At 36.1% G+C, this 24,752-nt stretch overlaps 1 protein-coding gene across 1 annotated transcript in view; it reads left to right on the top strand.

Moving 5' to 3' along the window:
- Nucleotides 1-24,752, top strand: part of PLXDC2 (plexin domain containing 2) — a 370,639-nt gene that overhangs the window by 298,151 nt on the left and 47,736 nt on the right. Inside the window, exon 10 of the mRNA XM_053572952.1 lies at nt 20,365-20,425. Coding sequence (XP_053428927.1) covers nt 20,365-20,425 — 61 coding nt within the window. The remainder of the gene's footprint in view (nt 1-20,364; nt 20,426-24,752) is intronic.

The following is a 24,752-nucleotide window of genomic DNA, read 5'->3' as shown; positions in this document are numbered from 1 at the left end:
CAAAATAATTCAATTGAAGAAAAATAACTAGTCAGTGTAGTCATAGTCAGGAAGGGAGAGAATTGCTGTCATTTCTAATTGAAGGCCTCAGAGAAACATGAAGCTTCAATTGTTTATAGTCAACAACATGGATAAATTGCCCGTAGGTCTGAAACTGGTAACTATACCAGCCTCACTGTAGACTCAATGAGATTATTTCTCTAGAATGTATTTTTTTTTGGTCAGTGTGTTTGGGCTTCCTGAGTCAGGAAGTTCTTAAATATCTAGCTATCCAAGGTTCAGGAATATTGCCCAGAATGATAGGAGCATGTCTGAGTCATTCAAAGGAATTAAAAATCTCAAGGTGAGTCCTAGAAAGGAGGTCATGCCATTGCTTTGTGCTCTGAGAGCTTAGTCTGAATGTCTGTGTGGACACCTGCCTGGCACTGTAAGCAAACTAATCTCAGACAAGGCAGTAACGCTTGTTGACTTCATATCCTGAAATGTGAAATATATTGTCTAAATATATTTGATTCTCATTTTTCTTCTATTTGAATGGGCCCAATTTCAGTAGCTCTCAAGTTTTTTTTCTAGATTTTTAAAAATATGATTATTTTTAATTGACTCATAAAGGTTGGACATATTTACAGGGTACTGTGTGATATTTTGATACGTGGGTACAATGTGTCATGATCTAATCGAGGTAATTAATAGATCCATCGTCTCAAACATTTATCACTTCCTTGTGTCGGGACATTCGAAATCTGTTCTTCTGGCTATTCTGACATATAAAATAAATTGTTGTTAATTACAGTCACCCTGCAATGTCACAGAGCACTAGAACAGATTCCTCTTATCCGGCTGTACCTTCAACTCTACCCTCACCCCTCCTCACCTTCCCTGCTGCTAGTAACCCCCATCCTGTTCTCTGCTTGGATGAAATTGACTGTTTTAGCTTCCACATACGGGTGAGTGCCCGCAATATGTATCATTCTATACCTGGCTCATTTCACTTAACATAATACTGATACTAATACAGTTAAGACATGCCACCAGATTTTGTTGAGCTGCAGGTTATGCTACAGCTCACTAGGGATTCATACTCAGTAGGTGCCAGGTGGATCCTAGGGAATCCTGAGATGGCCTGGGAAGAGTGCAGTGGGAATACTTATTCTGAATTTGGAATTGAGAAAATTTACCAAAAAAAAAAAAAAAATCTGTTGATATTTGTTGTTAAAATTATGTTACGTGTTAATGAAATACAGCATGGTAAAAAGAAAGCAAGAAGCTTCTGGACAAACACAGCATACATAATAAATGAATCACATCTTAGAATGTTTTTAGCCAGCTGAAATCATTGGATCAGCTTTTTATTTCAGATTTTTTTATTAAATTGCTGCCAAAGTTGTAATTCCGTGTTCTAAAGAAATTAAGGTCCTTCAAGAACTACCATATAATCAAAACCAGTTGTCTTTAACGTGCAGTGCCTGTAAGAGATACTAAAAAAAAATCAATTAATAAGATCTTTTATAACCTTTCACTTTTAATTAAAAAATCTTAGCATGTCTATTAAATAGCTCGTTCTGAAATATGGCATAGACAAAAGTATCTTTTAAGAATACAATTAAATATGATGCTATTTTATCCATTACATGAAAGCATTTTGAAGTACATTTAGATATACTTTTGATAAGATTCACAAGCTACTAGTAACACGGTTTCCCTGGGGGAAACAGTTGTAGAGAGAGACTAGATATTACCATTTTATCATAATCCCTTTTGCAAGACTTGAATTTTTGCCACATGTACATATTAGCTAAGAATAAACAATATGCAAAGAAACAATTTTTTTATAAGAGAAAGAGGAAAGTCAGTATATGTAATCAAGTATATTAGGACAATTTAGGTATTCATGAGAAAACTTCCAAAGTGAACATGTCAGAAGCAGAAAATTATCAGTGCTGAATGTGTAGGCTCATAGCTCTTTCTTGTACAAAGACAGCATTTGATTCCTTCAATTTTGAATATAAAGTGCATGTCATTATTGTCTTTTTAAAAAAATCATCTATGTTTATCCATCTATCTGCCTGTCTACTAATCATCTATTTCGCATTTTGATTTCTGCATCCTTTGGCCACTAGGCTATCTGCCAGTGTCTAATGAGACATGTGGTTAAAGAATAGAAACCCGTTTTCTTGTTCTTGTTCCCAAACTCTAATGAAATAGATGATTGAGCCAAGTCTCCTGATTACCAAATCCCACCTGAAATATTAGACTTCTTTCAAGTTATCTTTGATTTTGCATCAGTGAATGTTGTGTTTGTTTCCCCTCTGAGCGCCCTTTGGATAAAATCTGTAGAATTATTTAACATACGGATGTTCATAGCTGCTTTTTCAAGATTATCCAAGTGATTCTAAAATTCTGCTTATGTGTTAACTGTGGTGGCTGCATGTTATATGGTTATAGTTCAGAAAGCTAGACTTCAACAAATGTAATCAGAGAGAGAGTATCTAAAAATCCAACATTCTAAAATGTTAATGCTCAATAATAGCTTCCATTCCGCCTTAGCTTGCTTGCACTACTAAAATGAGTTCCCCCAGAAATAATTAAAAGTTAATTGCCCAAGAATAAAATTACATTTGTTCGCTTCAAAAACAGTAGGTGCTAAATTATTATGGGGAAAAAAATATGATCCTTAAAGGACAAGGAAATAAAAATTTAAAACCCAAAAGCCAAGTTCATGGCTAACATCTGTCAAAAAACCTGAGTACTGAATAGGGAGAGAACCTTAAATTAACAGTTACCTATTAGAAAAGTAGTTTACTGTTTAATTGTTTGGTTTTCTTGGAACCTATTGTTAAAATACTAAAAGACTTTTTTTTTTTTTCTTTTGAGACAGTCTCACCATGTCGCCCTGGGTACAGTGCTGTGGTATCACAGCTCACAGCAACCTCATACTCTTGGGCTTCAGTAATTCTCTTGCCTCTGCCTCCCAAGCTCCTGGGTCTACAGGCGCCTGCCACAACACCTGGCTATTTATTTGTTGCAGTTGTCATTGTTGCCCTAGCTGGCCCGGGCCAGGTTCAAACCCACCTGCCTCGGTGTATGTGGCCGGCACCCTATGCACTGAGCTACGGGTGCCACTAGAATATGGAAAGACAGTGCATTCATGCTCAGGCCAGTTTTTACAGTATTTATGCAAGAAAATTATAAACTCATAAAATTGTCTTACATAAATATTCTATATATTTGGCATAGTTTCTGATTTTTAACCTTTGTTAAAATCTACCCCTCAGAAAAGTTAAAGTGTGATTATTTTATGTTTCTTGATCGATTTTTATGATGTCTTCTAAATGTGAAAGGTTTATTTATGTCAAGTCCTGAGTCAGAGATACCATCTCACCCACTTACAAGGTCTTCCCAGAGTTTTTAAGGAAATGTTATGACAGAAATTCTGTCATTTGTGGAAAAACGTAAAAAATCCAGATGGATCTTTTTATATGATTTTAGGGCAATCTGACCAACTTGTAGAAGAAGGTTATTTAGTATAAAAATAAGATTTATTGGTTGAACAAAGATTAACATTCAACTTTTTCCTTTCTGAGATATTTTAGAAAGTGATTGGACTATTCCATATTAATGAGACTTCTTTTTTCCCCCTCCTTCCTAGAAAGCCACTTTTTCTTTCACATCACCACTTGCATTTTTCCTTCAGTGACAATTCATAGTTAACTTTCTCAGTCATGACCTTGGCTGCAACCACTTCTAAAGGCAGGTTGTTCTAAAAATACATAAATTTTATATTCCTAAAATAATATATTCAGACCACCAAGACGACCTCTGAAATGACCCAGGCCCTCGACAGAGGTAATCCATCCCTCCTCTGCATTCTGCTATTATAGAGGGTTTTTGTTTTTTTTTTTAATCATTACCCAAATTTCTTACTGCTATTGTTGCTGATGCAAAATGACAAGGGCTTTGAAAGAAAGGAAAAGTAGTTGTTTTAAGGGTAGGAATGCCTTACACATGAAATGCTTAAAATAATTATAATAGCTCTCTTTTATTTTGTATTTACTGTATACCAAGCATTCCAGGAAAAGCTTTGTTGCCATGAAAGTCTGTTAATTTTTTTTTATTTTATTCAAATTGCAATCTCATAAAGAGTTAAATTAAGTAAATGAGAAGAAGGAAGATTGAGAAGCTTATCCAAGGTCATGAAACTAGGAATTGGTAGAACCAAAATTGAAAGTAATTTTTTTTGGGGGGTGGGGGGAAGGAGGAAAGGGCAAGCTGGATGGAGAGATAGAAAAAAAAAAATGCTAGAGCTGAAATTTTAGCACATGTAGCCTTGCCAAAATGTAGACAGACTGGATAAGCAATTCTTAGTAGCAGGTGTCCATCATGAAGGAGGGAGAAAACCCTCCCCAGTCTACTATAAAGGTCTTATTAGCTTATTGATACTAAGGTCTACTTAAATATTTCAGTGGCCTATTAAACAAGATCCATAGGAAATTGCCATTGGCCATAATTGAGGTTATGTTCTTGCAGAGTGCATAATTGACAAGATAAGAATCCTCATAAAAAAATAAATACAAACTATGGATTGGGAAAAGTAATAAAAATAACACAAAGAGTTGTCATGGATTAAAACGTCATACAGCAAAAAGGGTGTGTGAAGTTGTTATTTTGTGTGGGAGAATTACTACTAAATCGCTTAGTTCTACATCCTTTTCTACTAGATCAGAAAGAGGAACATAAATTTACCTCTACCTCACCTTCGTAGACCTATGCCCATGGTTTGTGAAAAGAGAGAATAATCTTGAGTGGGCCAGAAGTACGTCAGACACTTATCATCTTCATAAGCATTTTACTAGCAACTACCTATACAAGAACATTTACCTACAAAGACTTACTGAAATTGAGCACAGAATCTATAGAGACCAAGGTTGTCTGTGAAGTGTGAGAATCGGATCCTTGCCCCAAACTCCATAGGTCTAGTTTTCTGGGACAGGCCTGTCCTACTAGGCTAGTTATACAGTCCTGTGTTAGCACCATCCATCCCTCTTACACATGTAATTATCTACCCTGTAAATTATACGGTTCGCTTACCCAATCACACTCTGATATTCTGGTTGCGCTCCAATCCCTGCTACTGTCTTAAGTTCTAATTACATTTGGTATGTCCAGAACCTAACATGTTCTGAGCTAGAATTAATTTCTAGGTTAGAGAAGTTATTCTTCAAAGTGGAATTTCTGGGACAGCGACCATATGGCCCACAAGCCCCAAAGATTTGCTACCCGGAATTTTTGCCAAATCAGTGGAAGATATATAACAAATTTGTGCATTAATTTAAGGAATGGTAAAATAGGTATTCACAACAAACTACTTGGGAAAAAATACTGATGACCTGATTTTGAGGGGTTTAATGAAGCAAACAGTAATTGATACTGAGGCAGATAAATAATGATTGTTCCCTAGTGGAAACAGCAGACAGGAAATGAAGCACCAGGTCAAACAGAAACATTTTTGAAGGTGTTGAATTCGTGAGTGTTGTGGGTAGACAAAGTAGCATGAAGGTACAGGTATATATATGTATTCTACATAGGGTGACCTCGCTTTTGCTATAAATATTTTTCTTTCCAGGTTAAAGAGCATATTCTGAAATATCTAGTCAGTTATTAAAACCAAATCTTAAGAAAAAGTTGCGTATCCAAGAATGTTTCTGTTAACATAAGGTGACATTAACTGTATTTTATGAAGCAGAAAATTGCTTCACACCCAAATTCTTAAAATCATTTTTTTTGCTGTCTTTAATAAGACATAGAACATTGGTACACATGCGCTGCATAAAACTCTAACAGAATTAGCATTTAGTAATTTGATATTTTATATGCCTGATAAATCTGATGTAGAAGAAGCAAGGAAATAAGGAAAAACACTATTTTATGGCCAGAACCATTTCTTAGAATGGAATGAATATGCTAATGCTTTGCTGGCAATCTACCTAAGGACCTGAGCCTGGTGCAGTTTTAGAAACTAACCCTTCCAGGTGAGCTTGGAAATTTATAAAGAGGAAATCTTGTCTTTTTTTAAAGAAATGGGGCCTTATTCTATCTTGGTCTGTCATGCAGGCTAGAGTGCAGTGGCATGAACTTAGATCACTGCAACCTCCAGCTTCTGGGTTCAAGTGATCCTCCTGCCTCAGCCTCCTAAATAGCTGAGACCGCAGGCAAGTGCTACCACAGCTGGCTATTTTTAAAATCATTTTTGTAAGGCCAAGCATAGTGCCTCATGCCTGTAATCCTACCACTCTGGGAGGCCACGGCAGGTAGATTGCCTAAGCTCATGGGTTCAACATCACCCTGAGCAAGAGCGAGACCCCAACTCTAAAAAATAGCCAGGCGTTGTAGCAGGCATCTCTAATCCCAGCTACTCAGGAAGCTGAGGCAGGAGAATCACTTAAGCCCAAAGCTTTGAGGTTGCGGTGAGCTTTAGCGCCTCTGTGTTGCCCAGCCTGGTCCAAACTCCTGGGCTCAAGAGATCTTCCAGTCTTGACTTCCCAAAGTGCTGGAATTACAAGTGTGAGCCACCCTATCTGGCCTCATAATGAAAGTTTAAAGAGAGAAGAAAACTTCCTATATTCTACAAGGCATTGCTAAAGTTAAACAACTTATTTTTTAAACATTGATATTAATTTAGACTTCAAGAAACAAACTGCCTCAGTAATATACATTCTGAATGCATATATTCAAAATTCTCAAGCATGAAGTTTTTAAAATAATCTTTGTAAAATTTTTTCAAAACTCTGTAAGTCTTGGCAAAGTATTTTTACCCAAATCTATTTACTTCTACTTGGAATAATAACTCAAGGGTTTAAAGATGAAGCGGCATTTACCATGAACTCTAGATATTAATGGAAAAAAAAAACATTCTTTGATCAAAATAATTTGGTGAATTGGAACAATGACTCTTTTCAAGTTTGAATGATTAATGTAAACTGATATGGGCTACATACTAGTTTACATATGTATAAAAATATTTTCTAGTTTTACCAGGATCCTAGAAAAGTTTTCTACATAATAATCTTTCTTGAAGCCAGATCTTAGTCCCTTGGACAATTTCTTCTGTTAAGTTTCTTTGTTTTGTTTTTTTTCTTATTTCTTTTTTAACCTTGCTCTACCTTTCTGAGTCAAAATAGAGTTCTCATTTACTCTTTTACCTAACCTGCCATCGACTATCTCATTAAGTGTGAAAAATATTATCAGAAGCATAAGCAATGTATCCTGAAACCCCCATGTCCTACCAGCTAATACAAAACCTCATAGTTCAATAGCAAATCTTACTTGATAATTATAACCCTACTGTCATTTTAAAGAGGCCCAGAAACATGTAAAACATGTAAATATGACTTTATATTTTCCATCCAGTAGCACTGTATGTGATTAGCATCTAGTACAGAGGTTCTCAACCTGTGGGTCGCAACCCCTTTTTAACAATGAAATGAAACATTGCGGCATTAGGAAGATTGAGAACCACTGATCTAGTGCCTGGACCTTTACCAGCAAGTATTGAGTAGCTTTCAAATACCGCTGCCAGTAGTGAAATGTTGGATTTTTCTGCAGGTAAAATGTGTCCTATCAAATAATAATCAGCAGCCAATTCACTTGTGTTTTCGAGGAGAGAATCCCCATTTGGCCAATCATAAACCATCAGAGACATTAACATTGATTGGAACATTCTTAATCCTCCTGAACGCTTGTCACACATATTTTTGGAAACACTATAGTTTAGATATTCATATTAATATTACTATATATATTATTAAGAGAATATACGTATTAATAAAAGAATATATATTCTTAAGGAATTATATATATATTTTCTTAATTAAAAACTACTCAAAAGAGAATCATTATTCTTTATGTATAATAGAATACAGTTCTATTTGTTACTATGAAGAAAAATGACCAACTTTTTGAATAAGACTGGATATATTATCAGATTCTAGTACTAACGAGAAAAATGCTCAGACATTATCTCCGAGGCCACACATTTCGGTGGGAGGTCCCCAGGAAAACCACCCTCACTTGAGTCTGGATTCTAGTGAGATGAGGAGCTTGGGACTGGAAGTGTATCTCTGCATCTCTGGGTTTCAGTTGTTTCAAAGTGAAGAGTCTGTCCTAGATTAGATCCCAAGTGATTTCCACTTCTGGGAAAAAAAAGTGACATCCAAAACCAGAAAATTCTAATTTTCATGCCATTAGACTCCACTTGACTTTTACATTACTTGGTATGTTTTAGGAACTGCAATGTAAACCCATTAAAGTGATTATTGTTCTTCAAAAAAAATTATTAAAGAAGTATCTTTTATAAGACAAAGTCCTGATTATTATGAGGTTCACTTAGATATTACTACCTGGCAGAATATTGTCTTTTATTAAATCTTCCAGGGCCGTACACAGAGATAAAGTTTCTTCTCTTCTTACAATGCCCTGTCAGTGCTTATTATCATATTTTAAATGAGCTCATAGTACTCCTCTGAAAAATGTAATTACATTGTAAAATATAATGACAATAAGCCTATATTAATCAATGGGGTGAAGCTCATAAATGATTTAATAAAATGGTTCTCAAACTTATTTTTTTTTCCTTAAGCAGGAGAAATATTCTTGGAAAGTGAAGTTCCAAATGTAAAGCAGTTGAGATTAGATCCCTCTGGGCGCTGTTTATGATCAGGGCTACACAGCTAAGTCCCTCCACGTCCCCCTTCCTGGTTCAGCAGCTACTAGGGGCCTCTGTAAAACTGAACCCTGAACTCTGGACACAGGTGGAACATCAGTGATTCATATGTGTTTTCCTGGCTTAAAAAAAAAAAAAAAAGTACTCATATTTCTCACTGTTGATGGGAATGTGAATTAGTGCAACTTTATGGAAAACAGTATAATGCTTCCTCAAAAAGCTGAAAAGCCAAGTACCGTATGACCCATCAATTCCACTGCGAGCTATAGTTTCAAAAGAGGGGATTTCAGAATTTTGAAAAGATACCTGCAGTCCCATGTTATTACAGCACTATTGACAATAGCCAAGATTTGGAAACCAACCTACATGTCCATCAACAGATGAGTGGATAAAGAAATTGGGGCATCTCTACACAATGGAGTATTAGCCGTAAAAAAAAAAATGAAATCCTGCCATTTGCATCAACTTGGCTGCAACTGGAGGACATTGCATTCTGTGAAGTAAGCTGAGCACAGTTAAGACAAATCTCACATGTCCTCACTCCTGTGTGGGGCTGAACATTAAAGACAGGAGGTCTCATGGGGACAGGGAATAGATGACAGTCACCAGAGGGTGGAGGTAGGAAGAGGTTGGTCGATGTGTACAAAAGTATAACTAGATAGAATGACAATACTTGATAAAATTCAACCTTTTTTTCTGAGTAAAAATGGTAGCAGACTAACATACAAAGATATTGGTGAAGTGCAATAATAAATATTATTACATAGCAACCTAAAAATATATTAACCATTGAAGGTACAGAAACGCTGTAATTATAATAAGCCAGAAGGCAAGGATATGATCACTATTGTTATGTAACAATAATTCTAGTTAATGCACAGAAAAGAAACATAAATTAAGAGATAATTATTGGAAAGGAAGAACAAAAGTTAAAGATAAAAGAACCAATTACAACATTCACACAAATCAATAGCTTTCTATGTCAGAAATAACTACTTAAAACTATAGTGATAAAGACTCTTTAACAATAGCAAAAATAGAGAAAGAAAATAGCCACTCGCAAATTTAATAATATATTGCATCTCTTTAAGGAAGGGATGAAAGTTTGATGAGCCACTTAGACTAACAGAATGCAGTAAAATGCCAGCTATTTCCATATCAGTTCTGTCAATTTCACAATAGGATTATTATTTAGAACATCAGAATGTGATTATAAAAATCACTGAAAAGAATAAATGGAACTAACTCAGAGGGAAAAAATTAAATAAGATCTATTATATGGAACTTAAACAGTTAGATATTATTCAACAAATGATACTGGGAATCTTTGCTATTTGAAAAAAATTTTCTTCTTCGTTCCCACTATATGCCAAAATAAATTTGAAAGTGTTTAGAGAAATAAAGAATGAAATAATGGTCAAGCTAGGAGAAAATATGGTAAGTATTCATTTAATGCCAAAGTAAAAGTGGCCTTTTTGAGCAAAAAAAGGCAATAAAAGAAATTCTAGAAGAGAAGTTTAGAAAACGTCACTATATAAAAATATAAATATAAACTACATGTCAAAACATTGTATCTTGAATTAAAGGGCAAATTAGAAACAGATGTTGTATTTAACACAGATTTAAATCTCTTAGTTCACAGAAATCTTACAAGAAAAAAGAACAAACCAATCAAATAAAATGAGGAAAGTAAAAGAATATGCAATTCAAAACTGTAGAAATGAAAATAGTCAATAAACATTTTTTAAAAGTTTAACCTCTCAGTAATAAAAAAAAAGCTAATTTAAAAATGATTTATCTCGAGACCAGCCCAAGCAAGAATGACACCCTCTATTTACCAAAAATGAAAAACTGAGACAAGAGAATCCCTTGAGCCCAAGCGTTTGAGGTTGCTGTGTGCTATGATACCATGACATTCAACCAATGGTGACAAAGTGAGACTCTATCTCAAATAAATAAATATAAATAATAAAAATAAAAATTATGTATCATTTTAAAGTAAATGCAAATAAGATTATGGTGTATATTTTGTACCAGTTAAAATGCCATGATTATTCTCATATGTAAGTTGAAAATTTTTTCATTAAGTCATATAATGGAATATATGCTGTCGTTAAAATTTATCTCTTAGCAAAAAAAGCAACAAATAAATAGGATTCTATCAAACTGAAAATCTTCTACACAGCAAAGGAAACAACCAACAGAGTAAACAGACAACCTAAGAAATGGGAGAAAATCATTGCAAACCATTTATCTGACAGAAGATTAATGTCCAGAATATACTAGGAACTCCAACATCTCAAAGGCAAGACAAAGACAAGAAACCAATTTAAAAACGGGCAAATGATCAGAGCAAACATTCCTTTCAAACAGACTACAAATGGCAGGCAAATATGAGGGGAAAAGTTCAACATCACTAATCATCAGAGAAATGCAAATCAATATCACCATACGGGATCATCTCACCCCAGTTAGGATGGTTATTATCGAAAAGACAAAAAATAACAAATGCTGGCAAGGATGAGGAGAAAAGGGAACGGTTATACACCGCTGGTGGAAATGCAAACTAGCACTCATATAACCGCTATGGAGAAAAGTATGGAGGTTCCTCAAAACAGAGCTCCCATGTTATCCAGCAGTCCCATTACTGGGCATTTATATAAAGGAAAGGAAGTCAGTATATCACTGGGTTACCTGTACCCCAAGTGTATTGCAGTACTGTTTGCAGTAGCTAAGATGTGCAATTTACCTAGGTGTCTAACAACCACTGTTGATGAATGGCCAGAGAAAACGTAGTATATATACACAATGGAATACTATTCAGTCATGAAAGTGAAATCCCGGTATTCACAGTGAAGTGGACAGTACATTATCACAAGTGAAATAAGCCGGAAAGAAAAAGTTAACTCCACTCATATGTGAAAGCTCAAAGAAAATTGACCTCATGGAAATAAAAAGTAGAGCCAGAGGGGCTGGGAAGGTTAGGGGGAAGATGAGGACAGGGAGAGATTTGTTAAAGGATACAAAATAACAGCTCATTAGGAGGAATAAATTCTATGGCAGAGGTCCTCAAACTTTTTAAACAGGGGGCCAGTTCACTATCCCTCAGACCATTGGACGGCTGGACTATAGTTTTAAAAAAATGTATGAACAAATTCCTATGCACACTGCACATCTTATTTTGAAGTAAAAAAACAAAATGGTAACAAGTACAATCACAGCGCCTCATGTGGAGTTTGAGAACCCCTGTTCTATGGTTATACCACTATAGGATGACTATAGTTAAAAAGAATATATTATATAGTTTCAAGGAGAAGGTTAGTGAATGTTCCCAACACAAAAGCATGACAGATGTTTGCAATGATGGATATGCTAATTGCTCTGATTACGACACTGTTCATATATGGAAACATCACAAAGTACCCCAAAAGCACATACAATTATTTTATGTCAATTTGAAACCCATCAATGCTGTTTAAAGTATAACTGTGATTTAAAATTTAAACTATTGGACAGTATTTTTCAAATTGAGGATTACCATTTAGGGAAAAGATGATGTTAATTCCCCAGTGATATTGCAGTAGATTTTGGGCTATATAGGATAATTTATGGTGACATTTTATGCTGGTCATACCCTGCACTTTTTTAATGAAATAGAAGGAAATAGAAAATATATCTGTGCTTTATGTAGATTTTTAGGAAAAAACACAGAAAAGTGAACACTGAAACAAGTATTTAATGTCAATATGTAACACAAATATACAGATATAAACTTCTAAACAGTTTATTTTAAAAATATTTCTTGCTCTGGTTTATTTATGAAGAGGTTGAAAGATTCTGTTTTAGAGTAATCCAGTTTTTGATAGAATTGAGGATTTTATTCTGCAAATGCATTCACATATGTTGGCTGCAGATAAAGCAGCACAACCCTTAAAGCCATTGAAGAGGACACATTTGTAACTTTCTACCTTCTCTGGGTAGAGGAAAAATCTAACAAACTCATGATCCAAGTGAGGGCCTTAAATTTGTGAAATCATAGAAGATACGCTGCTCTGTAAAAAGCCGCCTGAGTCACTCTGCAGTTGAACTTGCATCGCTCAAATTCCCTTAGCGAGCTTATTTCAATATATACTAGTAGAACTTACAAGTTATAAGGGGGACAACAAAAAATTAGATTTTACTGTGAGAATAGCATTGCAAACAAATCAGTCGGGTCTATTGAGTCACACACTGTAGCTTTTAGCTATTTCCAAATGAGCAAATACTTCCTTTTCTTTCTCCTTCTAAGTATTATTTTAAGGAATTTTTTTGTAAGTATAAAATAAATACTGAACTATGTAATATTCGAGGGAGAGTTGCCATTTCCATGATTAAAACAAGCTGAAAGTTAGCAGCTCTGGGCTATTGCTAATGACTTTGCCCTAATCTAGGTTTAGCAGATTGTTTGGTGTATAATTGACTTGGTTTTATGCATCATGATTTTAGTGTATTTCGGGCAACTTTTGCATCTTCTTCATTCCCTTAAAGCCCCGAAAAATATACAAATAAGGAAATTTTGCCAACATCAGCAGTGGCTTTTAACCACAATGATTTCTGAAAGGACTAGCCTGTTCCCAGACAAACCGACGGGTTGTTGCTTTATTCCCAGCCGCAATTCTTTCCTCCTTTCTAGTCTCCCAAACTGAGCACAGATTAGACACAGGAAGTGACATTTGCAGGAGGGAAAAATTCTGGCATGCAAAGCTAATTGCAAAAATTGTTTTCCTGGTTGAAAATTTGATCGATGAAAGATAGAAGAAATAAAAACTGGGAAAGTACAAGAGATATCTTTTTTACCAATCATTTGGAAGAGAAAGGGTAAGATAATGAATTGCTTTGATAACAGAATTGTAGGGATGAAAGGCTCCGATGTTGTTGCATGGTATACACATGTGAAGGCTACTCTAGATTCTAGGTATCTACTTGTAAAGCCAGCACCTCTGCACGATGCCACACGTATGGATTAGAAGGTTCTGGAAATCAGATGATTTGATCTCAACTTTCCATTTGACACTCCTCTAAATTAGATTTCCTGCATTCAACAGAAAACTATTTATATAGACATTGGATTATGATTCTAAGCTCTATGTACCATGAAGCACTTTTATTAAAATACTCTGCTTTCTTGCATATTATGCTGTCAGATTTTATCATTTATCCTACAATATGGTCTCTGTAATGGATTACTCATAATCCATCATTCTCAGAGCTGTATGTAATGAGTGATTCAGGGACAAATATGCTGAAAAACTTTAAGCTCAAGTTAGTTGATTTTAGGAGAAATATTTTTAGAAGTGAAGTGGTCCATCTCATGCCTGAGGCCAGTTAAGAACAAGTCTGTCTCATAAGGGAAGTGAGATATTTTTTACTGTTTTTTATTAAAAATAAAGATGATTATAACAACATTTTAAATTTTATGACCTACCTTCAAAATTAATTTTTTCTGTATTTCAAAAGAAAATAATTTTCCCATCTTCTAGCTTCATACCACCTGTTACCTATTAACCTTATCATAAAATGTTATTCGTATAACCACTGCTCATATAATCTCATCTAAAATACTTAGGAATCATTGTAAAGCATCTTTCCATTGTTTTCATGCTAAAGGAACATTTTCCACATTCTCACATATAGTTAAAAGAGAATTTACTAAATGTACAATTGATATTTTTCCATTAAAATAGCATACCATGGTAAATAATTTTAAGGCTGCAAGAACCACATAAATCATCAGACACCCCGATGAGGCATTTGTCCTAAAATCTTCAGAATTTTATAGATCTTTATTTTACCTAAGAGTGTAGGATATATTTTAGCAAACCACAGTTGGTGATTTAAAAATATGACCCACTTCTTGTTTTTGTAAATAAAGTTTGATGGCACACAGCCATCTCCATCTGTTCACACATTTATCTGTGTCTGTTTGCAAGCCACGACGGAGGTTAGTTGGCACAGAAATGATATAGTCTGCAAATCCTAAAATGTTTACTACCTGGTCCTTAACAGGAAAAGTCTGCTGACCCCTTATTCTAGAAACTCATTCCTAATGGGATTCTGGGAAGTGTCCTTCCTAAATTCCCTTTGTAGAATGTATTTCCTCTCACTGGTGAAATGACACGTGTTCAATTGTTCAGTGAGACATGCAGTTCATTTTTAACCCTTATTTTTGCTTATGTATGTATCTGAATATTTATCTGATTTCCCTCATACAAAGACATGACTCTCAGGTTGTAACTGGGTTATAGCTTTCATGTGAAGGGGGAAAGGGAGGGGAGGGAGGGAGGATGTGGGCAGAGGGAGAGGGGAGGGATTACACCTGTGGTGCATCTTACAAGGGTATATGTGGAATGAAACTTCGTAAATGTGGAATGTAAATGTCTTAGCACAATAATTAAGAAAATGCCAGGAAGGCTAGGTTAACCAGTGTAATGAAAATGTGTCAAATGGTCTATGAAACTAGTGTATGGTGCCCCATGATCACATTAATGTACACAGCTATGATTTAATAAAAATTAAAAAAAAAAGACATGACTCTCTCAAACTCAGTCCTGTTTATGAAACACTTTCTACAAAACTAATGTGAAGATAGAGAAGATTATACTTTTATCTCTTGATGTGATAAAAGCTGCAAGCTAAGACAATATTATTTAGTTTTTAGGTTGCCTTATTTAATGGGGTGCATTAACATGGTCCCTGCGGGTTTTGAAATCAACACACCATCGAAATTGAGTGGAGATTAGTACAATTAATTTGAGATACTATATAGTTCTCCATCAGTTTGTTTGGATAATAGTAAGAAGAGAATAATGTGGAAACAAAAACATCCTCCTATTGTGTCTGTCTACTTATAAACATTGAAAAGAGATGGAGCCCACGTGTGACAGCAGCTTAGACTTCCCCTTATTTTGTACTCATTCTCAAATATGATGATAAAGGACTTTATATTATAAAACACATTTCACATTTATATGGTACATGGAAGTAATTCCTAAACGTTTTCTAAATCCTGTCTATAGAGTGACAGTCTCATTTATTCATTTTTCTACAATTGTCAACTTTGGTTCATGCATACTACGAAGACATTGCTTATTAAAAACATCCAACATATACTGAAGCTCTTCTGTGTACCACACTGACACTCTACCTTTAATCCTTTCATAACCTTCCCCGCCTCATTTTAGGAAAACAACTCAAGGGAACAAGGTTTTTGAGAACTCTTACACAACAAAGTGACTGCAGTTAATAATAGCATATTATATACTCCAAAATTGCTGAAAGAGTAGATTTCAAATAATCTCACCAGAAAAAATAGTATCTACGATGATAGATGTTTTAATCAGCTTGATTTAATAATTCCATGTTGCATGTATATATCATATCACCCATACACAGATACCCAATTATAATTTGTTGACATGCAATAAAATGACGTTTTTTAAAAGAAAGAGAAAAATAACTTATCTATCAATCACACACCTATTTTGTACTTGTGCCAAAATTCTAACTCAAGCAGACTGCCTCTGAACCTTTTTGTTGTTGCTGTTAAGACAGAGTCTCTCACACTATCGCCCTGGGGAGAGTTCTGTGGCATCATAACTCATGGTATCTCAAACTCGCGCCCAAGAGCTTTCCTGCCTCAGCCTTCCAAGTAGCTGGGATGACAGGGGCCCTCTCCAACGATGGCTAGTTTTCTCTCTTTGTAAAGACCGGGTCTCGCTCTTGCTCAGGATGGTTTTAAACTCCTGAGCTCAAAGGATCTTCCTGCCTCGGCAGAGTGCTAGGATTACAGGTGTGAGCCACCATATGCCACCTAAAACTTGACTTTTAACCACATTCTCCCCAAAGTCTTATAAAATAAGCTAGAAAGCACCCAGTTATAGAATAACAGACAAGCGTCCTTGGTACCAGGGAGCTCTGAGGAAGGGTTGCTGGCTCTGCTAGGTGGAGGGAGAAGGAGCCCTGTCTTGGAATAGATTATACTTGAGTTGAATCAAGTTTACTAACTGAGCATCCCAGCAATATGGGAAGAGCAGGTTTAGACGTCAATTCCTAAGTGTGCACAGCACCTTCAGAGAGGGGCAAGCCATTTGCTACTCTTAACAAGAGCACGAGAATGGGTTATAGAAGACAGGCTGGCGGAGTGAACAAGGGACCTGGTCATATCCTGCAGGAAGTTAATGGTTTTCAAATTTGAATGTAGCACGAATGCCTTGGGTGTGTTTGTTCACAATGAAAATTGTGTCTCAATTGCCAGAGAATCTGGCAATCTGGCAATGAATTTGCATTTCAGATTCTAGGTGATTCCAAGTTAGGAAAGCCACCTTGTGAATTCCTGTTTAAAATGTTAGGAAGTCAATGTGCTTGAGCAGGATATGGTTAATGTACTTGTGTCTTTAAAAAAAGACACAGCGGTTCAGTGGAGAAAGGAAGGTGTTCTCAAAGGTGATTTTGGTTCGTTTAGAATTCAGAAATAATATAGAAGGTGGCATTTCTTAATGATTTTCACAATACACACACTCTTTTGCTTATAACTGCTTTGGGATGCTATTTAGGTTACTGAGCTATTAAAAAAAAATGCTCAAATGGCAGGACTTGGTTTTTATTCTTTTTTTTTTTTTTTAAAGCACAGTAATCTACCAAAAAGTATGAGCTTTTCTTTTCTTTTTTATTTTGAGACTAGTCTAACTCTGTTGCCTGGGCTAGAGTGTTGTGGCCTCAGCATAGCTCACAGCTCAAGCAATCCTCTTGTCTCAGCCACCCAGAGCGCTATGATTACAAGTGTGAGCCACCACGCCCAACCAACATGAGCTTTTCAAACCAAATCTTGTTTTGGGATTCTTGGTTCTTTCCACCTTAGCCCTTAGTAAACTTCACTCAATAGAGAATCCATTATGAATAAATAAATGAATGAATAACCTGATTCATATTTTCAGTAGAATCTAATTTCATATAACATCATTGGAAGATTATTAAATAATAAATCGAACTGCAATATTTCTGCACTTCTCCATGGCATTCATTATACAATTTAGAGGACTAATTATTCTGAGATAAAAATCTCAGTTGATGTACAAATGTAAGATTTGGTGCTGTCTTCTTAAGAGGCCAAATTTATTATATCTCACTGGCCAAGGATACGTATGGAATAGAGTAAGTGAAAGTACCCGCATTTTAAATTATCTTTTCCATTGATTTACGTACAGTCAGGTGGTTCCCCAAACATATTTTTTTAATGGAAATTTGATATATCCCTGTCTTCCAAGAGAGAATGTCAGTACATTCCTCAATGTTTAAATAAACTTGAAACAAACAAAAAAGAACAAGCCATCATCTAACTCATCTGGAATTAAATATGAATAGACGCCACTAGCCATTTTCTCACTGGGTAATCAGAGATGGCCTTGACCAACTGGGGATTCTCAAACTTAGGGTGCCAAATCATATGCTGATGTTTATTCCACACTTACACTTGTTCCACACAGATGGTAGGCATAAAATAGCTGAGCTTCAGTGGGTCATGTCTGGAGAGAATGATGGATACAGTCTTTCCCGTTGACAGGACAGTTGTTTTCACATTCCACTTGAATTAAATTATGCTTGTTCATGCCATGGTGCACAGGCTCTGGCAGGGATTCACAGGGAGAGCCACTATGTGCACTCATTGCAAAACAAGTGAGAAGAAAGGTTGCAAAGCAAAGTAGTGAGCTCAACAAGAAAATGTCAGACCCAACTTGAGTAGCTTCTACTTATTGTGAAAAAAAGGTCTAAATATCCTTTTAGGTTAACACATGTTAATATGGATTTTATATAGTGTATGTAGACGCATATTTGCATATATTAAAATTCAGGATAGTGTATAGCCTTAATTTTAATAGACAAGTGAAAATATTTTGAATTTCTCCTATAAAAAAAAGATACCGTGTGTTAGATGTGCCTGAGAATATGACCAGTCTAAGACCCTCGCTTTAAAATGTGCACAGTTGAGTTTGGTAAATGAGACATAAGCACGTGAGATGCTATGTAAAGGAGAAAAGTTAAATAGTAAAGTAAGATGCAATCCCAGCAATACAGTGTCCCTCCCTTACCCCTGAAGAATGAGTTCCAAGGATGCCTCTATATATGCTATGTTTTTCCCCACACATGTGTACCCATGATAAAGTTTAATTTATAAATTAGGTACAATGAGAGGTTAACAACAACTAATAACAAAATAGAAGAATTATAATAATATACTTTAATTAAAGTTACATGAGTCTCTTCCCTCTGCCTTAATAAGATATTGTACTGTACTCAACTATTTTTATACCACAGTTCACTGGGTAACTGAAACCTCTGAAACAGGGGTAGGGTGGACTACCATGGTGGAGCTTTATCAGCATGAACTCTGGATAGTAATTTATGGGTCTTGGAAAATGAATGGGGTTTATGAAGATAGATAAGGGAGACAGAAAATTACTCAAAGAAGAAAATACAGGTGAACAAAATCTTACAAACCTAATTGTTAATTAGACGTTTAAGACATGACTGTTTTCATTCCTACCCCTATCCTGTTGTTGGACACCCCCAAGAATACACCCTGGTCCAGTGATTGACAAGAAGAACTCACAGACCCCAGAAAAGCTGTTATACTCGAGGTTGCGATTTATTACAGGAAAAGAAGATGGAGTAAAATCACCAAAGACAAAAGGCCCACAGGTTAGAGTCCAGGAGAGACCAGGTTCGAGCTTCCAGTTGCCTCTCCCAGCAGAATCGTACAGACAACACTTAATTCTCCTGTGTGACAACTCGTAACCATTGCCAACCAAGGAAGCTCACATGAGCCTTGGTGTTCAGAGCCTTTATTGAGGGCTTGTCACTTGGGGATGGAACTCCCTTGTAACTAATGTTTTTCTTGCAGACTTTAGCTCCTCTGCAGCTCAAACTGACATAGCCCGGCCCAGAGTTCCAGGTGAATAAAACCAGACATTCACAATATGTCAAATTGTCACCCTATCCTGTATAGCCCCAAACCTAAGATACACACTCCTAGCAGACAGATATTCCAGGGGCTTGGAGATTTTTTCTTAAGAGCTGTTCAAGAGCCAGTTTTATCCTTTGGAAAGCACAGGATTTGCAAAACCCAGAACCACTGAGTTAACACTTTATTGCAAAAGACAGAAAGAGTTTGTGTGATGGTGGGTCTTTCAATAAAAAATAACAAACAAGTCTAAAGTCTTGAAAAATGATACCTGAAAAAATTTGTATGATTTGTTTTGAGAAGAAGGAAAAAAAATATCAGGAAAAAGAAAATCACCTTCATAGAAAATCTATTGGTGTCACCTTTGTGCAGGGACACAGGTGCTCTGGACAGTGTAGTCTGGGCAGAGTGATCTGTCCCTGTGTGTCCCCCTAATCCTAATCATGTGACACCCTAAGAAGTGAATGATTCCTTGATAACACTTCAAATGTTCCCTCTCTTCTCCAGTGACCAGTTCTACAGAAGAAAGCTGATGTTGTGCTACACTGAACATGTGAAAATTAACTATTGACCAATCTTTTTTTCCTTTCGTTTCTTCCCCCGTCCTGCACCTCATACTTTTCTGCACTGCAACATGGTCTCCTTGAAGATGTTCCAGTGGATTTGATCGCCACCGGCAGGACTGGGTGGACAGTGGATGTCCTGAAGAGGTACACACGGGCTTTATTATGACAAAAATCCCGGGGCCAAGCTCTCAGATACACAGTGGCTACAACTTAATGAAAATTGTTTCTAATTTAATAAGAAAGAAAAAGTCAGTATTTGTTAACTCCGTAATTGGGCTTAACTGTTTATACTTATTGCCTCAATTTATTCTCATATCCAATCTATGAGGCAGGCATTGTTATTACCCTCTTATTACCAAGAAAAGAGGGAAGGGTGATGGGAGGTGGTGTGTTTCAAGCGTTAGATAAGAGGCGAGGGAGGAGTTGAGCCAGGATTTAAATCTGTGTAAAGAAAGGGCAATTCTGACACGCTTGCTACTTTTCTAAGATTTAGGGAGCCATTGCTCCTCTTTGTAACTCAAGTAACAAGACCAAGGGTTCTGGTTATAGCAACTTGGTGTGCTGTGATAAGTGAGACATGTTGTAACACAGCCGACATAGAGAAATGGTATCACGTTCACTCCCAGGTGAACAGGATGTAATGAAGTGATTGTATACAATTGCAGAAGCAATCTTCACCTGTTTAGAAGTTTTCCAGTGAATTGCACGTACCCTGTCATTTCAGGTCATATAAAGATAAAAGGTTCATAAAGGAAAATATTTCTTCTCTCTTCATTAAATTTTAGGGTATGAATTTTGAATAAAAATAAAAATTGTATTCAAAATTTTGAATAAAAGTTTTTTTTTTTCATTCAGTAAAGCAAATTATGCCAAAATGCTATTTTAAAAACCATTAGGAAATCAGTGATCCCTGGAAGCTTCATAAAAAATTCATTTTCTCTGGGCAGCACCTGTGGCTCAAAGGAGTAGGGTGCCAGCCCCATATGCCAGAGGTGGTGGGTTCAAACCCAGCACCGGCCAAAAACTGCAAAAAATAAAAATAAATAAATAAATAAAATTCATTTTCTCGGAGGGATGTCTCATAATAATGTTAAAAATACATCTTTAAGAACATTCTTGAGCTGTATTGCCAATGCAGCTTTAATCCACTTTTTGACATGATTTGAGGAATTAGTGATATATATGACTGCGTCCCTCTCCCTTCACTCACCTCACAGCAAAGTTAAAACACTGAGTACGTATCTGCATTGCCATAGTATTTTCAGGTAATTTGTTTCTTTCACATAATCATGGTTACCTGAATAAAAAATGTTGAAAATGAATACTATATATGTATAAGGATGGAGAAAGTAATTCAGACATTTTAATTTTCCTGCTTTCGTGGGGGTCACTGTGAATTATAGGAGATAGAGAAAAACCCATCAAACTTTAAGCTCTCTTAAGTATTTGTGGAGACTTCACCGTGTTCTGTAGACTATGCTAACCACTAAAAGTACAAAGATAAAACTGTCCCCCTTCCCCCAGGGAGGTCAGAGCTTGGGTATTCGGTCATATCCTGTGTTACCTTTGTATTCTGTGGTTAAATTAGAAGCGTCGGCAGCTTTATGGCGAGCAATTCCTTTCCCCTGTTTTTAAAGGTAAATAAATGAGTTCACCCACTTCAGTCCGTTGTCCTTGCCTGAAACAATTAAATTTTGTTTTTGAGACTGTGAGATGAATTGATTTAATAAGTATGAATCCTAATATAAGCATCTTCCATGTAAGTTTGTGAAGTAGAGTCATGTGCACCGGTTACCCACTTGTCTGAGTGTGGTGAAATAAAACGTCCACACACAACAGGCTACAAAAAGAGGATTTGTTGCTGACAGGTAAGCAGGAAGGGGCTACAGAAGCCTGGGATTCACTGTGAGCTGGTCCCCAAAGGCTCAGGAGATCTGTCAGGGCAGACAGAGTCCCATCTGGGTGAATGCCATTTGCATTGCAGTTGGGACCTCCAGAAAGCAGCCACCCTGAGTTTTCAACTCTGAGGGTAACGTCAGTCACTGGGTTAAAGCTTTGAAGAACATCACTCGTTTCTAGAGGAGAACTGGGTAGAGCCATAGCTGGTCCAGCCAGCTCCCCTTATTTCAAGGTGGTGCATTCCCAGCACATTCTACAATCACAAGCAAGAATCACAAGCAAGAAATGGAGGGGAACCAGGTCAGCCTAAGGCACCCAGAGAACTGTTTGGCTATGTTCTAACCCAGTGATTTAAAACCTTTTTAATCTCATGGTATACTTGAACATAAAATTCCATGGCACACCTAAATTATGTTGATCAAAAAAAATAAAAGTAAAGAAAAGAATATACTTACTATGTTTTCACCACCTAAGATCCTCTCGTGACACCCCAGCATACCACTGGTAATGTAAAAAGAATGTCCAGCAGGGTCATTAAACCCTGTGTCCAGCAAAGTAGATAAACCGCACTTAGAGAAAGACCTGAGCACGGTCAGAGTAAACACAAGTGGTGGTGTTAAGTGGGATAAAGGAAGGTGTGCTCGAAGAGGTGATATTTATAAAGTGAAATCTGAAGGGTATCTGAGAGGTGAGAGCTTATCATAGCCCGAAATGTGACAAGTTGAAGGAGTTTGAACTTTACCCGAAAGGCTAAGAAAATCAAGGAAATAATATCCAAATGGCTTTTTGGGAAAAACATCCTGGACTTGGATGAGTAATAAATTGTAAGGCCAGCAGCCAGTGAGTTGCCTGTGGCAGTAAGCTGAGCAGACAGAGATGGTGGTGAGCTGGCCTGAACCAGGGGCAGGCCTGGGGCAGGTCCGCGGCTGGGGAAGGCGAGGATGGCTGTGGGAGGGGAATCAGCAGGTAGTTGGTTGAATGAAAACAAAACCTATGAAAGTATTTTAAATGTTCCTTCTTTTTATCTTCCTTTTGAAAGATCTTTTTTAACATTTATGTGACATCAGTGTGATTCTGAAACACAGTAAGGAAAAGAAAACCTATGCTTGCTCTGTGCCTCTTCCTGTTGAAAATAAGTAAAACTATTCTGAATCTTGGCTTTATTGCTCACAATGTGGGGTTTTTTCCCCCCTTATTCAATGAATGTCTGTGGTGGTAGTTTATTCATCATTTCCACAGCTATATGTTCTGTGGTATGAATATACCATTCATTTACTCAAGAAATATATGTGTTCTCAGGCACTTTCTAGGTACTAAAATGCAGTAATACAAAAGAAATTGAAAACAAATAAATAAAAACCCACCGAACTCTCCCTTACTGAAGCTTTATTTTTATAATCATATTTTTTTCTCACTTGGCCTTTTCTTTACAGATACTGTTTCCAGACTTTTCCTCTTACAGAAATATATTATACATGTCTCCTGAATCAAATGTGCAAAAGTTTCTCGATGCGTCAAATTTATCAGTATTTCCTTTTGGTTGTTTTAAATCTTTGTCTTTCATGTTAAAGTCTTTATTCTATTTGAAATTGGGTTTTATATTTTATGTAAGCAAGGAATCTAGAATTATGGATTTTTTTCCCCCTTATGACTAGCCAAATTTTAAGGACCATTTATTGAATACTCCTTCCTTTTGGCAGTATCTTGCGAAAACTACCTCGTCCATGTAACATTTTTTGATTCTCCTCTTCTAAAGCTCAGTTCGCCATCACTTGTATAAACATCACTCTGTATTGATGACTATCATTTTATTAGGAAAAGTGCTATCGACAGGACAACTCTCCTTCAATTTTCTTATTCACAAGTGCTTTGCCTATTTGGGCCTTTTGTCCTTCCTATAAATTTTAAACTCATCTTGTCATGACCTGTCATCTTGTTAGCAAACCTTATTAGCATTTTTATTGGAATTCCATCAAATTATGAATTATATCTCATTTCCTAATTATGGAGACTTTTAAAATTTTATCTTTTTTTATTATTGACGTGTAACCTAATTGAAATGCTGTCAGAGGAGATAGTCTGTGATAGTGATTTTTAAAAATTGGTTGGAAATTTGTCATGAAATAGTACATGGGCAGTTGGTAAAAATGTTCTCTGTGTGCTCAAGAAAAATGACTGTTTTCTAGTTGATTGGCTGTCGAGTTTGATCAATGTGCTGCTCAAGCACACTTCCCCATCCTCTTTAATTTTACCTCTCTTTTATATCATCTATGTTCTTATTTCTCTGTGCTGTTTTCCAGGCAATTTCTTGAGCTCTATCTGCCAGCTTATATATTCTTTCCTCATCTTGCTTAATCTTCTTTGTAATCTAACTATTGGGGTAGTAATTTTAACAGGTACATTTGTCATTTCTAAAATTTAAATCTGACACCTTATTAAATCTGCTGAGTCATTTTTATTGTCTCACATGAACAGTTCGTTTTTAAATTTTACATTTCATTTTTTAAAAAAATATTTTACATAAGATTTTTATATTGCACATTGGGTGATTGCCCAGACTATCAAAGTTTTG

The sequence above is a fragment of the Nycticebus coucang genome, chromosome 20, assembly GCF_027406575.1.
Source record: "Nycticebus coucang isolate mNycCou1 chromosome 20, mNycCou1.pri, whole genome shotgun sequence".
Taxonomy (NCBI): Eukaryota; Metazoa; Chordata; class Mammalia; order Primates; family Lorisidae; genus Nycticebus; species Nycticebus coucang.
The sequence above is the reverse complement of the archived record's forward strand: the minus strand, read 5'-3'. Positions and strand labels throughout refer to the sequence as shown.